This window comes from Odocoileus virginianus, chromosome 10, assembly GCF_023699985.2.
Source record: "Odocoileus virginianus isolate 20LAN1187 ecotype Illinois chromosome 10, Ovbor_1.2, whole genome shotgun sequence".
NCBI lineage: Eukaryota > Metazoa > Chordata > Mammalia > Artiodactyla > Cervidae > Odocoileus > Odocoileus virginianus.
In genome coordinates this window covers 46,272,177-46,287,565 of record NC_069683.1, presented here as the reverse complement: position 1 = coordinate 46,287,565, position 15,389 = coordinate 46,272,177, and the positions used below count along the sequence as shown (strand labels likewise).

The 15,389-nt window shown below is 46.5% G+C and overlaps 2 protein-coding genes across 8 annotated transcripts in view; one reads left to right on the top strand and one right to left on the bottom strand.

Annotated features, from left to right (window-relative positions):
- Positions 1–216: 216 nt before the first annotated feature.
- On the bottom strand, positions 217–11,505 carry DRC12 (dynein regulatory complex subunit 12 homolog). 6 transcript variants are annotated; one of them, XM_020871999.1, is made up of 7 exons: positions 11,242–11,505; positions 4,373–4,454; positions 3,901–3,966; positions 3,381–3,500; positions 2,585–2,677; positions 683–813; positions 217–414 (listed from the first exon to the last, which is right to left on the bottom strand). In XM_020871999.1, the coding sequence occupies exons 2-7, from the start codon at positions 4,440–4,442 to the stop codon at positions 286–288; spliced, it is 609 nt and encodes a 202-aa protein (XP_020727658.1). In that variant the 5' UTR covers positions 4,443–4,454; positions 11,242–11,505; the 3' UTR covers positions 217–285. The 6 variants fall into 6 exon arrangements, with proteins under 6 accessions (XP_020727658.1, XP_020727657.1, XP_020727654.1 ...); XM_020871998.1 differs by having other exon boundaries at positions 11,281–11,505; XM_020871995.2 differs by lacking the exon at positions 11,242–11,505 and adding an exon at positions 4,755–5,042.
- Positions 11,506–11,706: 201 nt separating this feature from the next.
- CBL (Cbl proto-oncogene) overlaps positions 11,707–15,389 on the top strand; it is an 87,946-nt gene continuing 84,263 nt past the window's right edge. The window contains exon 1 of one of the 2 annotated variants that reach the window (XM_020872032.2): positions 11,707–12,171. In XM_020872032.2, coding sequence (XP_020727691.1) covers positions 11,983–12,171 — 189 coding nt within the window. In that variant the 5' untranslated portion in view covers positions 11,707–11,982. The remainder of the gene's footprint in view (positions 12,172–15,389) is intronic. The other variant, XM_020872036.2, reaches the window with a different exon arrangement.

Here is a 15,389-nt window from a genome sequence, read left to right as displayed (position 1 = left end):
CAAATCTGGCTGCCTTTGTTGGTGCTGGTGGGGATAGGGTGACCAAAAGGGCTCCAGGCTCAAGGGGTGGGACCCAGACTCTCTAGGAGAGAAGTTGAGACCTAGTCAAATTTCTCTCTTCTTATTCCATCTTCAGGGTAATGGGTCAGTCCACAGCTGAGATATTCCCATGAGAGGCACTCCTCTCTGCCAAAAAAACACATCTCACAGTCCTGCTGAGGTCTACATCAAGACACCTTTATTGCTGGGGTCTCAGAGGGCCCCAGAGACTAGAGACTCACAGCCTCAAAGATCCAGGGGGTTGAGTCCAAACTGGCGGAGCTGCTCCTTGAGCCTGGCGTGGAGTCTCAGCACAGCCCCGTCCCACTGAGGCTTCACAGCTCTCAGCTTAGCCAGGAGCTGGTCCAGGCTGTCCTGCAGACACCGAGCTTCAATCTCAGGAAGGGAGAGGGTGGGGTGAGGGGTGCCCCCAGCCTGGCTGTAAGCTTTCCTGGCCAGTGTTTCTTCAAGCTCTTATTCTTAGTGGGTAGGCATGGTTGGATGCCCTAAGACAGAGCAGAGTGCTCTGTAGAGATGCTTCTTTCGCTTCCCCCGGGGCTACCATTGTCATACTGGCTGGGATCTGTGGGGATGGGGGAGGGCTGGATACTGGGATGGCTGGTCTTCAGAGGGTAGGGCTTACATGTAAGACTTCCTCATACTTGGCCTCCATGTCTGCCACGTGGGCCCGAAGCTGAGCCAGAGTCCGGTCCCGCTCTCCGAGGGCCTGCTTGGCCTCCCTCTGTGCAGTCTCAGCCTCCCTCTGGCACAATTCTGGGGGAGATGGTGCCACGGGGAGGATGAAAGAGGACACTCTGAACAGAATCTCCCACCCAAAGAGCACAACATGAGCAGGACTGTTCCAGACTCCCCCAGAGCTGTCAACTTCCCCTAGTTCCTATAAAGAGCTGACATATACCATTAACAGAGAGAGAGAGAGGGCTTGGGACAAGAGATTTGGCTCCCAAATCAGGTTGCCATTCACTACTTGTGTAACATCTGACACATCTCTAAGACTCAGTTTCTTCATCTTTATAGAGAAAATGACACATACTTCACGGGTGTGCTCTGAGAGTTAAATGTGATAATGTGAGGACTTCCCCAGTGCCAGTGGCTAAGACTGCACTCCCAATGCAGGGGGCTCAGGTTTGATCCCTAGTCGGGGAACTAGATCCCACACGCTGCAACTAAGAGTTCACATGCCCCAACTAAAGATCCCACATGCTCCCAACTAAGACCTGGGGCAGCCAAACAAAAATAAATAAAAATACATTTAAAAAAATGTGATAATGTGTGGGAAAGCACCTAGTATGTAGGAGGTGCTTAATAAATGCTGATTGCATTTGAGATAAGGCAAAGATTAGGAAAGGAACTCAGGGTCTGCGTGGGCAGATAAGCAACTCTTGGATATCTAAAGCTAAACTAAAGCTATTTTAGGATAAGAAAACTTTGAGGCCAAAATTATGGAAAATCCGTGCCATGCTAAAATTTTTCAACTCTGTCCTGTTACCAAGATGGAAGAGAGCAAAAGCTTCCTGTTTTTTTGTTTTGCTTTGTTGCTTATTTAGAAGCTCATTTATTTTTTACCGAATAGTTATTTAGGACCTACCACACATTAGGTCTTGAAGATACAGAGGTAAGTAATTCAAATGGTTACATTCAAGCTTGCTTTCATTCTAAAAATTAGCCAAACTAAGAGAGAATGTGTTTTGCTCATGAGAGACATGGTGGCGGTGGGGAGTAAGAACTGTCTGTAGAGAGACCATTGAGAGAGGGAGATGCAGTGAGAAAGTTAGGTCTTTTTCACTTATAACTTAAAGTTTAAGATAGGGTATTTTTTGCCATCCTGAACATTCTGTTGCAAGTGGTAGGAGAGTCAGTGGGGAAGACAGTATGAGAGCTTAAATTGAGAGAGTTTGCTTAAATTAAGCAAACTTAGTTAAGCTTAACCCCACTCCGGTACTCTTGCCTGGAAAATCCCATGGATGGAGGAGCCTGGTAGGCTGCAGTCGCTAAGAGTTGGACATGACTGAGCGACTTCACTTTCACTTTTCATTTGCATGCGTTGGAGAAGGAAATGGCAACCCACTCCAGTATTCTTGCCTGGAGAATCCCAGGGACGGGGGAGCCTGGTGGGCTGCCATCTATGGGGTCGCACAGAGTCGGACATGACTGAAGTGACTTAGCAGCAGCAGCAGCAGTTAAGCTTAAATTGAGCTTAAAATGAGAGAGTTTTCTAAAGAAAGACCATCCTAACTCCACCCCTTCAGGCTGGACTACGTCAGTGATCCTCTGAGAGAAAGTGCTGTGAGGCTAGGGTGTGCTGTGTGTATGTGCTAAATTGCTTAGTGTTCGACTCTTTGTGACCCCATGGAATGGGGCCGTCCAGGCTCCTCTGCCCATGGGATTCTCCAGGCAAGACTACGGAGTGAGTTGCCATGCCCTCCTCCAGGGGATCTTCCTGACCCAGGGATGGAACCCCCGTCTTTTAAGTCTCCTGCATTGCCAGGCGGTCTTTACCACTAGGGCCACCTGGGAAGCCTACCTAACTGCTTGCGCAGGCCCTTCACTTCTTCCTCCAGCTGCCTGCTGCGACTCTGCATTGCTGCCTGCAGGCTCCGGCACTGACGACTCATCTCTGGCAGAGCGGTGGGTGGCCAGGGACCCAGGTGGGGAGAGAGCAGTGGAGAAAGGACAAGGAGTTGTGGGTGGGGAGGGCTCTGCTTGATCCAGTGGACAGGGGCATAAAGGTCTTTTGGGGGCCTTCCCTGGCAGTCCAGTGTTTAAGACTTCACCTACCAATGCAGGGGATGTGGGTTTCATCCCTGATCTGGAAGCTAAGATCCCACATTCCTCAGGGCCAAAAACACAAAACAGAAGCAATATTGTAACAAATCTAATAAAGACTTAAAAAATGGTCCACATCAAATTAAAAAAAAAAATCTTAAAAAAAAGGTCTTCTGGGTTCTTCTTGTGGTGATCTGAGAAGGTGGGGACAGAGCTAGGAAACAAGATACCCACCCGCTGTGCCAGCTCAGGATGGGAATTCAGGCCCTCCTTCCCACCCACTCCCACGGGAGGAGTGAGACAAAGGCTAGGGCTGCGTTTTATAACCCACGTGACATCAAGCACTTAGCACTGCGCGTCATGGAAGGTTCCTGCCCAAGACCACAGAAGATCTTCCTTTGGTTCCTTCAGGATTCCTGTGCGTGCTGGGAGGGCTGAGGCTAGGTATGGCAGTTTGAAGTCCTCCTTGCCTCCCTTCCTAGCATCCTCGGGCCCTCCCAGCTGTCCTCTTGCAGGCCCCTGTCTCCCGCCCGCCTGCTTGATCAACCTCACACCTGCATATATGGCCTTCCCTTCGCTCCGGGCCCGCTCCAGTTCAGCCTCCAGGTCTCTGATCCTCTGCTTCAGCTGGTCTTCAGAAGCCTTGGCTCGGCGGGCTTCATCCCTCTGCAGAGCTGTGAACAGTCCAGAGCGGCCCTCTGCACTGGCTGGGGACTCCACTGACTCAGCCCCCAGAGCTTGATGGATTCTGTCCACCTTCAGAAACCTGGTGGCACGCTGTCAGTCTCTCATTGTCATTCTGTGTGTTTCCCCTTCCCCGCCTTAGAATCCTACAGACTCTTTGTTACTAAGAGGGAAAAACTCCCTCTGTATTCCAGCTATAAAAAGATAGCTTTCTTTATCAGCCCTCACTGCCCACCCTGTCCTCACGACCCCAACCCTTGACAATCTTTTCCCATTAGGGGATGGTTAGAGAGCAGCTCAGCCCTCCACCATGGCTCCAAAACTTTAAGCTCCCAGGGATACACAAATGCCCACTGTCTCTGTTGCCCCCAGAACTTCCACCCTGCTTACCCAAGCGGTCTTGGAGCACCTCCTTTTCCAGCAGTGCCAGCCTGAGCATGGATTCAGCCTCCACATCTGCCCTGGCAAGACGGCAGACCCTCAGCCTGTCAGGATCTCAGCCTTCCCTACTCCCCTCCCATCCTCCTCCTGTACCCTGGACTTCTCTTTTTTTTTTGTGGGCGATATGAGGACCACTAAATGAGGGATCTCTGACGGCAAAGTCTAATGAGTTCACTGCCCAGCACATAGTAGGGACTTAAAAGATGTGTAATGAATATATAAGGAAGGCACAAAGCCAGAAAGGATTCATGGGCGCTGATTTTCCCACGTTCCCAGCTCCATGGAACCTGGACATGGATATAAAGGGGAAAGGCCAAGACAGCTCCATCTTGTCACGCAGAGGGCTGAATTCTCTCTGGAGGTCTCTGAGCCAGAACAAGGAGAGGCAGGGAGGCACCCACCTCCACCCAGTCTGACTCACCAGCACCTGCATTCCTTTTCTTCTTCTGGGCCCCAGCTTTTGTCCCTTTTTGTTTGGCCTTAGGTGGCATCTCCTTCCTGTCCTGGAGGGAGGGAGGGGGCTCATATTTAGGCCTGGACGTGGAGACACTCTCCTGACTCCCTAGAGGCCCAGAAGTCCCAGGAGAATTAGTGCTCTCGTCTCCAAGTCTGTCTCTTACACTTTCCAGAAGCTTCAGTTCTTGGTTTCCTTGGAAACTTAGGCAAGGCTGGGGCCAGTGGGAAGGATGAACCTGTTTCTCTCTACCAGTCAGTCTTGAAGTACAGAAATCATTCCTCTCAACCCTCTTTCAGAGAAAATAAAGCTCAGTACCTGGCCCCTTCTCTCTTCCCATCATCCTTACCCTGCCTCTTCCTTCCTCCAAGACCCTCACTTGTCTGTTGTGTCTCCTTGTGGTGTGACCCATTCTCCAGGAGGGGCAGAGAAAAGACCCAACCAGCAAGGAGTTGGAGGAGGAGATTGTGTTCTGGGACCCAATCCGGAGTGGCAAATTTCATTTGTGGGTGGGACTGAGAACTGGAAGGTTGGGCTTCTGGAGGCTGCATGTTGTCCAGGCAACTGGGAAACATGGAGTTGATAGGAAGGTACATGCATGCTTGCTTAGTCGCTTTAATCATGTCTGGTAGAAGGGGCTAAATACAACGCTTAAAATACCAAGGTCTCAGAGGGCCAATACTCTTCTTGTCCCCAGATCCTAAGTGTAGTTTGAGGAAAAAGGGCTTTGGAACTGACTAACTATGATTCACTTCTATGTACCACTGCCTGCAATTTGGACACTTATAAATTATAGATTTACACATCGAAAAAAAATCAGCTATTGTGCTGATACAGAGGAACAGAACTGACGGTAGCCATTTGGGGTGATTTACACTTCCCAAAGTCTTATCAACAAAACAATATTATTAAATAGGCTTAAAATTGAAGATCCCTTCAGTTTTAGGTATTCTAGAATACCATAGAAGGTATTCTATGGTGAATGAGGGAAAGAAATTCAGAAGATGGTAGTTGAGTTTCCTATTTCGGATAAATGAGACACAGAGGAGAGTTAGACCTAGGACCTCAAGGTTCTGTGCTAAGTGGCTTCAGTTGTGTTCGACTCTTGTGACCCCATGGACTGTAGACCTCCAGGCTTCTCTGTCCGTTGGATTCTCCAGGCAAGAATACTGGAGTGGGTTGCCATGCCCTTCTGACGTAGATGCAAATCAAGAAGAAAGGGTACCGGTTAGAGACAGGAGCTTTTGACTTCTCATCCTTACCCTTCTCCAGATATGTAAATTTGGGTAAATCATTTTCCTGGCTCAGCCTTGGTTTCCTAAATCTTTAAATCTTTGATTTTGGGAAATTCCCTGGCAATCCAGTGTTTAGAACTCTGTGCTTCCACTGCAAGAGGCATGGGTTCGATCCCTGGTTTGGAAACTAAGATCCAGCAAGCCGCAGTGTGTGGCCAAAAAATAAATCTTTGATTTTGCAAATCTTGAAAGGCTTGGATTTTCACCAGGTATTTACAGGACTATATTCTTTTATGGCGACTTAATATATTTCCTCTTTCCCCCTATTCCTGTCTGTGGTTGACTTTCAGACAGGAGCTGAGAAAATAGCCGGCTTGGTTCCCTGTGGCATTGAGTTGATCTGGGCTCCCTCTAGTGGATTTTCTTGACCTTCTACTGAGTCTCCTGCATTTTTCTATTTAAATTATTTATGGAACAATGTTGGGGGAGCCCCTCACTTAGGGATGCTGCCTAGCATCTTGCTGAAGTCACGAATAGTTGGAAAAATAAATCTGGGGAAGGGAGAATGCTGAGTGGCTTGCCCTAGTCAGCTGTTCCCTCCCTGAAACCCCTCTCTCCAGCCTTTTGCCATTGGGAGCCTTGTTGTCTGTCTGCCACCCAGATTTGTGAACACCAAAGTGGCTAAAATGAAAACAGCAGAAACTTCAGGGCTTTCCCCCTTGTGGATTTAGGGAACTGCAGACTCTTTCTTTAGATATTTCTCTGTCTTTCTCAACAGTTTTGGTCAATTGCCTGTTATCAGGAACAGATCTGAAGAAACAGCCACGAGATCTTGGGGCGGGGAGGGGTGGAATCCTTCTAGGTAGTAGCAGATTCAGGCAGAGCCTGAGGGTATTTATTTGTCACCTTCACAGCTGCAGGATACCTCTCTGACCCCAGGGACATTTTACAGAGTAAAGGGAAGAGCCAGCCTTGTTCTTCATAATGCTTACTGTTCCTCTACTTCAGTGCCAGAAAATCTTGCCCACATGTCCCAAATCTGAAGAAGACTTTTCTTATAACCTTGACACGTTTTCATTTACTCCTGCCCTTCCCCCACCACCCCACCCCACCCCACCCCACTGACAACCCTCTCTCCCCGAGTAGGAAAGCAGTAGAGGTCTCTGTCCTGTCTTTCCCCTCATCCAGAATTCTGTGCTGGGGACTTTTCCATAGAACAATTAGTGTCTCTGCTAGGCTGATGCAGGGAGTCACATATTGAGGAAGAGATTACAGAGAATAAACAACATATCGTGTCTCAGAAGAGCATTTACTTTTCAAATACATTCAGTCAACTGACTTTCAGGTGCAGAATGAGGATGTGGTTTGGGGTGAAGGTGAAATGGAATAAGAAGAGTGCCACAGATCACATGATGCGATACAAACTGAGCCAGCTCTAGAATCATCCAGGAATGACATTGTGCTCTATGATTCAATCTCTAGTACATTTTGAAAATAAGCCAAGTGAAAATTGGGAAAGAAAGGTCAATCTTTCGTTCTTTTTTTTTTTTTTCCATTAACCTCAGTTCAGAAGTGAAAAGAGGAAAGATCATTTCAGCAGAATTCTATCTTCCTTTAAATAGGATCCCATCTTGGGGTTTTAAAGAGACATAGAGAAAAGGTCACCCTCTCTACTTTATTCAGATGTGAGACACAGGTCATCATGCATTAAAAGAAATATGGCTCGCTGCAGCAGGAACAAAGTACAAATTACACCATCCCATTCTATAATATACAGACCATACTGAACGTAATACAAATTGGAAGCCTTAAACCAAGCCAGAGATGGTGTAGATGAGCCACAAGCTCATATGCAACTCCAAGGGTTAATTTCTCACTCTGAGAAATTTGTATGCAGGTCAAGAAGCAACAGTTAGAACTGGACATGGAACAACAGACTGGTTCCAAATTGGGAAAGCAGTATGTCAAGGTTGTATATTGTCACCCTGCTTATTTAACTTATATGCAGAGCACATCATGCGAAATGTCGGGCTGGATGAAGCACAAGCTGGAATCAAGATTGCCAGGAGAAATATCAATAACCTCAGATATACAGATGACACCACCCTTAGGGCAGAAAGTGAAGAACTAAAGAGCCTCTTGATGAAAGTGAAAGAGGAGAGTGAAAAAGTTGGCTTAAAACTCAACATTCAGAAAACTAAGATCATGGCATCCAGTCCCATCAATTCATGGCAAATAGATGGGGAAACAATGGAAACAGTGACAGACTTTATTTTTTTGCGCTCCAAAATCATTGCAGATGGTGACTGCGGCCATGAAATTAAAAGATGCTTGCTCTTTGGAAGAAAAGCTATGACAAACCTAGACAGCATACTAAAAAGCAGAGACATTACTTTGCCAGCAAAGGTTTGTCTAGTCAAAGCTATAGTTTTCCCAGTAGTCATGTATGGATGTGAGAGTTGGACTATAAAGAAAGCTGAGCACCAAAGAATTGGTGCTTTTGAACTGTGGTGTTGGAGAAAGTTCTTGAGAGTCTCTTGGACTGCAAGGAGATCAAACCAGCCTACCCTAAAGGAGATCAGTCCTGAATATTCATTGGAAGGACTGATGCTGCAGCTGAAATTCCAATACTTTGGCCACCTGATGTGAAGAACTGACTCATCTGAAAAGACCCTGATGCTGGGAAAGATTGAAGGCAGGAGGAGAAGGAGATGACAGAGGATGAGATGGTTGGATGGTATCACCGACTCGATGGACATGAGTTTGAGTAAGCTCTGGGAGTTGGTGATGGACAGGGAAGCCTGGTGTGCAGCAGTCCATGGGGTCGCAGAGTTGGACACAACTGAGTGACTGAACTGAACTGAGCTATACTCTATTAAATCTAGGCTTTGACTATGAGGGGAAAAATGTCCCCTTGCATGTCTACAGTGTGCTGGGTACTGTGGAAGACCAAAGTTGATAGGACAGTGTAGCATAAATTAATGCCTGCATGTGTGCTCCGTTGCTTCAGTCGAATCTGACTCTGCGACCCCCTTGGATTATAGCCAGCCAAGCTCCTCTGTCTATGGGATTTTCCCAGCAAGAATACTGGAAGGGATTGCGATTTCCTCCTCCAGGGGATCTTCCCAACCCAGGGATCAAACCTGAGTCTCCTGCGTCGAAAATGGATTCTTTACTGCTAAGCCACCGGAGAAGCCCTCAAATTAATATGTGGTAGGTGAGAAATAGATAGTTATGGAAATTTAGAAGAGAGAAGCATTATTTCTAGCTGGAGTGTCTGATAAGGAGGACAACATTTGAGTATAAAAATTGGATTGGATTTCATTGCACTCTTTAGGCAGAGGGAATGCTCTAAGTAATGGTGATGAGAAAAGAATTGTGGCATTTCGTGACTTGGTGAGTCACCCAGCATAGAATATATGTATTGGAATACTAAAGAACTGCAAGGTAGTTTGGAGTTAGAGCATGACTATTAACTTCATTAAGGAGGCAATGGGGAGTGCTGAAAGTTTTTGTTTTTTGTTTTATGTTGTCAGAAGTATACTTTAGGAACACTGGTCTGGTGAAAGAATGGATTGAAAGTGGCAGGGAAATTAGTGGCAGGAAAGTGGCAGGAAAAGGTTTCAATAAATGCAGTGGGAGGAAAGGAGGGCCTTTAACTAAGGGTGGACGCATCAGGGGTGCGAAGTTTTGATAATTATCTAAGAGCTTTGCCTGTATTTTTTCTTTAGCTATTCTAACTCTTTCTAGATAAGTACTAATTAATGGAAATTCTACTGATAGGAAATGATAATTCTGACTCCACAATCAATTGTAGATACAGGCCGCTGAGTTACAAACAGGAATGTCTGGTTGAAGAGTCTTTCAGTTCAGAGATTCCCCCATCCTCTCTTCTAGGATCATTTGATAAGCTTAATTCCCTAATCAGTCAAGAGCTTTGTAGAAGAGCCAGGTGGGGAATCTAAGGCGGAACTGAGTACTTATTGACACACCAGGGCCTGCTAAGTCCCAAAGCTGAGGCTCAGAATTAGCAAATTAGGGCAGGGCACTTCCTTCTTCAGGAGGGAAGTTCTGTTTTTTCAAAGTTCTTCCAACGGAACTTTGAGACTAGAAAAGTGGAAGTGACTGGGAACTGCATTGCTGTTCCTGGGAGGGGCATGGCCTCCTCAGGTCAGGGCTCAAAGCTCAAGGTTTCTGGGGTCAGGGCCTGATACTGGCGGTGCCTACCCACCTGCAGAACAAGGTGCTAAGCAGGGGAATCTTAAGGCAAAAAAAGGGGGAAGTGTTTTGTTTTCAGAAGGTCAAAGGGCCTGGAAGAACTCATGGCCTGATGGTGCTAGCCTTTCTGAGGTCTAATCAGGATGCAATGATCTGCAGCATTCCCATTCCTGTCCTTGGTCCCGACTTAGCTGAGCTGAGCTGAAGTCGCTCAGTCGTGTCCGACTCTGCAACCCCATGGACTGTAGCCCCCGCAGGCTCCCCGGTCCATAGGATTTTCCGGGCATGAACACTGGAGTGGGTTGCCATTTCCTTCTCCAGGGGATCTTCCCAACCCAGGGATTGAACCCAGGTCTCCTGCATTGTAGGCAGACGCTTTACCATCTGAGCTACCAGGGAAGCCCTGGTCCAGACTTAACTAGGAGTTTAAAACACTAGGCAGTTGGGGGGGGGAAAACTTCCCTTTTTCTTCCACAATGTTAGGAGAAGCAAATAAAGTTCAATTTCCTAATTTGTCAGGTGTGGGGTAAAGACAACATCGAGATTCTTTCCATGGCACTTGTCTTAATTTTTCTTTTATTTCTTTTTTTAACAATTGGGGATTCCCAGGTGGTGCCAGTGGTAAAGAACCCATCTGCCAATGCAGGAGACATAAGAGATGTGGGTTCAGGCCCTCAGTTGGGAAGATCCCCTGGAGGAGGGCATCAGGACTGAAGCGACTTAGCATGCATGCACATATTCTCTTAAGGCTTCCCAGGTGGTACTAGTGGTAAAGAATCTGCCTGCCAATGCAGGAGATGTGGGTTTGATCCCTGGATGGGGAAGATCCCCTGGAGGAGGGCATGGCAACCCACTTCAGTATTCTTGCCTGGAAAATCCATGGGTAGAGGAACCTGATGGGCTACACTCCATGGGGCCACAAAGTCAGACACAACTGAATGACTGAGCACAAGCACGCGTGCGCATGCATCCCCCCACACCCCACACACACTCTTTTCATAATGTAGAAAAGAGCTTTTACAAAGCCAGAAGTTTAGAAAAAGAAGTTTAAACTCAGATGTCATTCCAAAGTTGATTTTCATGAAATTCCCAAATCTCCTTTCTTCTAACATCCTTTCCAAGAATCATTATAAGTAAAATAGTGCAGTAGACTCCCTTTTAAGAAGACATTCAATATAAAATAGATAACCAACAAAGACATACTCTGTATCACAGGAAACTATACTTAACATTTTGTAATAACCTATAAGTGAAAAGAATCAGAAATAATAGGTACATATACAACTGAATCACTTTGCTGTACACCTGAAATGAACACATTGTAAATCAAATATACTTCAATTAAAAATAGAAAATAAAAAAAGAATTCAAATGACCCCTCACCACAGACTGAAATAGACATGAAACTGAAGGTTGACTCACAACTTAGGCATCAATTTCTTCTATTAAAATAGAGGTTCATGTGGGTAAGCCTCTGAAAAGAACCTCTCAGAATCAGTAACTCAGAAGAGGTTACAATCCCTTGTTGGGAGAACTGGTCGAGGCCTTTGTTCTAGTTCTGATTAACCAGTGGAACTTCCTAGCTCTACCCGTCTTAACTTAAATAGCCCAACGACCTCCTCCAGGGGTGACAACCCACAACCCAGAGGGAACATGGAGGGCCTGGGTTCTGCCTAGTGCGCAGACTCCACGTTAGCCACGCCCCGCCCTTTCCCCCACTCTTCCAGCAGGGGGCGAACGGGGACAGTTCGGCCTGGGCCCGCCCCCCGGGGGCAGGGACGGGGGAGGCGGCGCGGAAACTTGGCGGCGGCTTTCCGGGAGCGGTGACTCGGGAAGGGGGTGGCGCAGGAGAGGCCGCTCCTCAGACGCGGCCGCTCGCTTCTCCGAGCCCGGCGCGCTCCCCCCGGGCTCGCGCTCTGTGAGGGGGCGCGCCCGCGCGCACTCGCGCGCCCGGCACCGCCCACTCCCCTCCCCGCGGCCGCCCCTCCCTCCGCCGGACGGCCGGCGGCGGCGGCGGCGGCGGCGGCGGCGGGAGAGGCCCCTCCTTCACGCCCTCCTTCTTCCCTCACTCGCAGCCGAGCGGAGCCGGCGGACGCGGCTGGGCCCCTGACCCTCTCCCGGGCCATGGCCGGCAACGTGAAAAAGAGCTCTGGGGCCGGGGGCGGCGGCGGCTCCGGGGGCTCTGGCGGCCTGATCGGGCTCATGAAGGACGCCTTCCAGCCGCACCACCACCACCACCACCACCTCAGCCCCCACCCGCCGGGGACCGTGGACAAGAAGATGGTGGAGAAGTGCTGGAAGCTCATGGACAAGGTGAAAGGCCCTGCGGAGGACCCGCGGGAGCAGGGGTGGGCGTGGGCGGAGGGGCTGAGGGAGGGGAAGGAAGGGACGGAGGAAGCTGGGGGAGGGGACGGGTCGTGCGAGGCTGGGGAGGCGAGGAGCCGGGGTGCCGGGGCCGAGGGCTGGGGGCTGTGGGGGTAGGGAGGAGAGCAGGAGGACGGGGGTCGGCGGAGGGGGAAGGGCTGCGGTTGGGAGGCGGGGGGGGGGGACGTTGAGGTGGTGTGTTTGGGGTTGCGAGACAAAGATGGGGTGGGGGCTGGGGGAGGTTAACTGGGGAGCCACCGGGGCGGAAGTCTAGTGGGGCTGCAGAGTTTGGGGCTCTGCGCAGGATGTAGGGATGTGGGTCACGGAATTAGCCCCGGGAGATAGGAGGGAAGAGGGGTGAGGAAGAGCGCTCGATTTACCGGCTGGGACTGAGCCGGACGGGCTGTAATTAGGGAATTGGGTTTTACGGGCTCTCATGGAGAGACCTGGGGTCCTGACAACTCCGCGGGTAGACTGCTCTGGGTGAGCGTACAATTGTTTTTTTTTTTTTTCCCCCTTCTCATTAAGATGTGACAGAGATAAAAGAAATGGGGATGTTTAAATGGACCGAGGAAGGAACTTTCCTCCACATCTAGCGCTGGCTCAAGTTTTTCTCTTCCAAAACATTGGATGGGATCCATTGCTGGTGCTGAGATATGCACTGATTAAACCACAAGTTCTGGTTATAACCTTTATCTTCGAAGAGATACGTTGACCGAGTGGGTTAAGCAGCAGATTCTGACTCCTTCCAGAACTTCCTCCTCACACACACTGCTTTTCGTTGGTTTCTACTTTTTTTGGTAATAGACCCTGAGTCCTTATTACAGAACCTGACTTTAAAATTGTTAGATGAACTGCTTTGATTTGTTTGAACTGCTTGTTTTTTTTTTTTTTTTTTTTTTTTAAGCAAGTGTGAAAAATAACTTCACTTTAAGCTTGGCATTTGACAGAATTTTACTTCCTTATAGTATGTCTGTGTAATGAAAGATAGTAGTTAGTCCCAAGTCTAACGGTTTGTTCCAGAGCATTCAATTTTTCCTTGCTATTTTTCAACATTTATCAATAACTGATTTTATCAAAATTCATTCTGCAGATGAAAGATGGTTAGAAGGATCAGGCGTATATTGTAAGTGAATGGTGTTATTTCCGCCACAGTAAAATTGGTTTTCTTTGGTTCCTCTCTGCGCCTAGGTTCCTCTTCTGTGAAGTTTTTCATGGATTGCTTTGGACTAGAAACAGCTAATAAAAGTGATTATGAAGCACTTGGCAGATATAAATGTGCTGTAGAAATACTTAATAAGTCCTCTGTGTGAATTAGTGCTCCTGTAGTGCATACCAGTGGCTTCCGAAGCTACTTTTTCAGGGCTGGTTTTTCTCATGTTAAGTAATTGGTATTGTAAATACTGTTATAACACTAATTTCATTCTTAGAAATTGCAGTAAAACCATTACAGAAAGATAGGCAGTTAAGGGAATTTTAAGTGCATTGATACTTTAAAAAAATATATTGAATATATTCAAAATTTGAAGATTGTAGGTTTGCATTTTGGGGATTTAGAGTTGATTTAAAAAGTTTCTCCAGGAATTTGCATTTCTAATTAGTTTCTCATTTGAGACACATGTATCAACCTGCAGTGTATCAAGATTCTATTGATTAGAGACCTCTCCTTAAAATAAAACTTTTTGTCAAACTCTAGAGTCTCTGTAATGTAGTCCTTAAAATGATTCCCCCCACCCCTTAAGCCTTAACTCCCATCTTTTAAAGAGTGTGTAGTATGATTTCTTCTGCAGAATGTTTATTTGAGAAGAATAGACCTCTCAGTTTTGAGTCAAAGACTTTTCAGGTTTTGATAGTTGAAGGAAAGTAGGCGTCTACCTTTTCCATTCTAGTGTAGGAAGCGTGGTGGTTTTATTCTTGTGTTGATTGTTTTGAAAGATGATTTTTAGTATTCTGTGCCCTGTATCACATGTTGCTGGTTGTGCTGAAATGAAAGCTTCGTTCTTCTTTCTGATGTGTTAATCCGGTGGATTTGTTCTGCTTTCCAGATTTTCTGAATACTCCTGTAGTGTTGTTAGATTGTGCTCTTTTACTCTTGATGTTTTGAGCATAAATGTTTTCTTTTTTCACTTTATTGTTGACAGTCTTAATGTATCACTAACCCTTCTTGACTTCATGTCGTATAATACAAGTGATGAAGAACTTAGTGTTAAATCCACAAATGTTCCATGTATTTATTGAATTTAACTCTAAGTCACCATCTCTTACCTGTTTTAACCTTGTCATTAAAGCTAGGTGAATATTATTCCAGCCTGTTATTAATCAGCTTATTGATTCAGTACTGCGAACTGTCTCCTCTCCTCCATATTTGATGTATATGGATGGAGAAGTTGGCCTAAGCCATGGGTTCTGGTCAGTGTAGGCCCAATTTACTATACCATTGCAGAACTTAAACTCATTGTTGGAAAAATGCTTGTGCTGAGATGCTTGTTATTAAACAGAAGATGTGGTTCAGTCTCTCTCATTTTGTTTTTTTTCTTGCCATCCCAGTATATTGTAATTGATATTTGTGAAGATACCTGTATGTGAAGAAAGTGGCTAGTAAGGAAATAGACAGCTGTGTGGGGGGTAGAGAAAGCAATCATATAATTGCTGTAAATGTAAATATGGAAGTATCAAGTATTTAATTTAGTGAGAGACTCAAAATTCCATTGTGAGGTAGAGTGGGAGTTGACAAACTTTCTGTTACGGAACAGATAGTAAATACTTTAAGCATTGTTGGCCAGCTCTGCAGTTCTATATTCTTGGCTGCTGTTGTTTTTACAACTCTTTGAAAATGTAAAAGCCATTCTTATCTTGCAGGTGTACAGAAAAATCCATCACGTTTTAGTTTGCCCACCGCTGAAGTAGAGCATCATGCCGGCAGTATTTTAGGTCCCTGCTATGTTTTTATTTTAAATTAGCTTACGTTAGTAAAACCTGGAGGTATTGATTTATTTAATGGAATATAATTTATTGGAAAAATGCTTTCCTTTAAATCATGAGTTTTAAAAAGCTTTTTAAAAAGATAATCCTACTTCTTGGCTTTTCTTGCTTGCCGTAAAAAAAAGCACCTTAAGTAACTTCTTGTATTTTGAAAGTAAGATGCACTTAACAGGATTTATGAATCA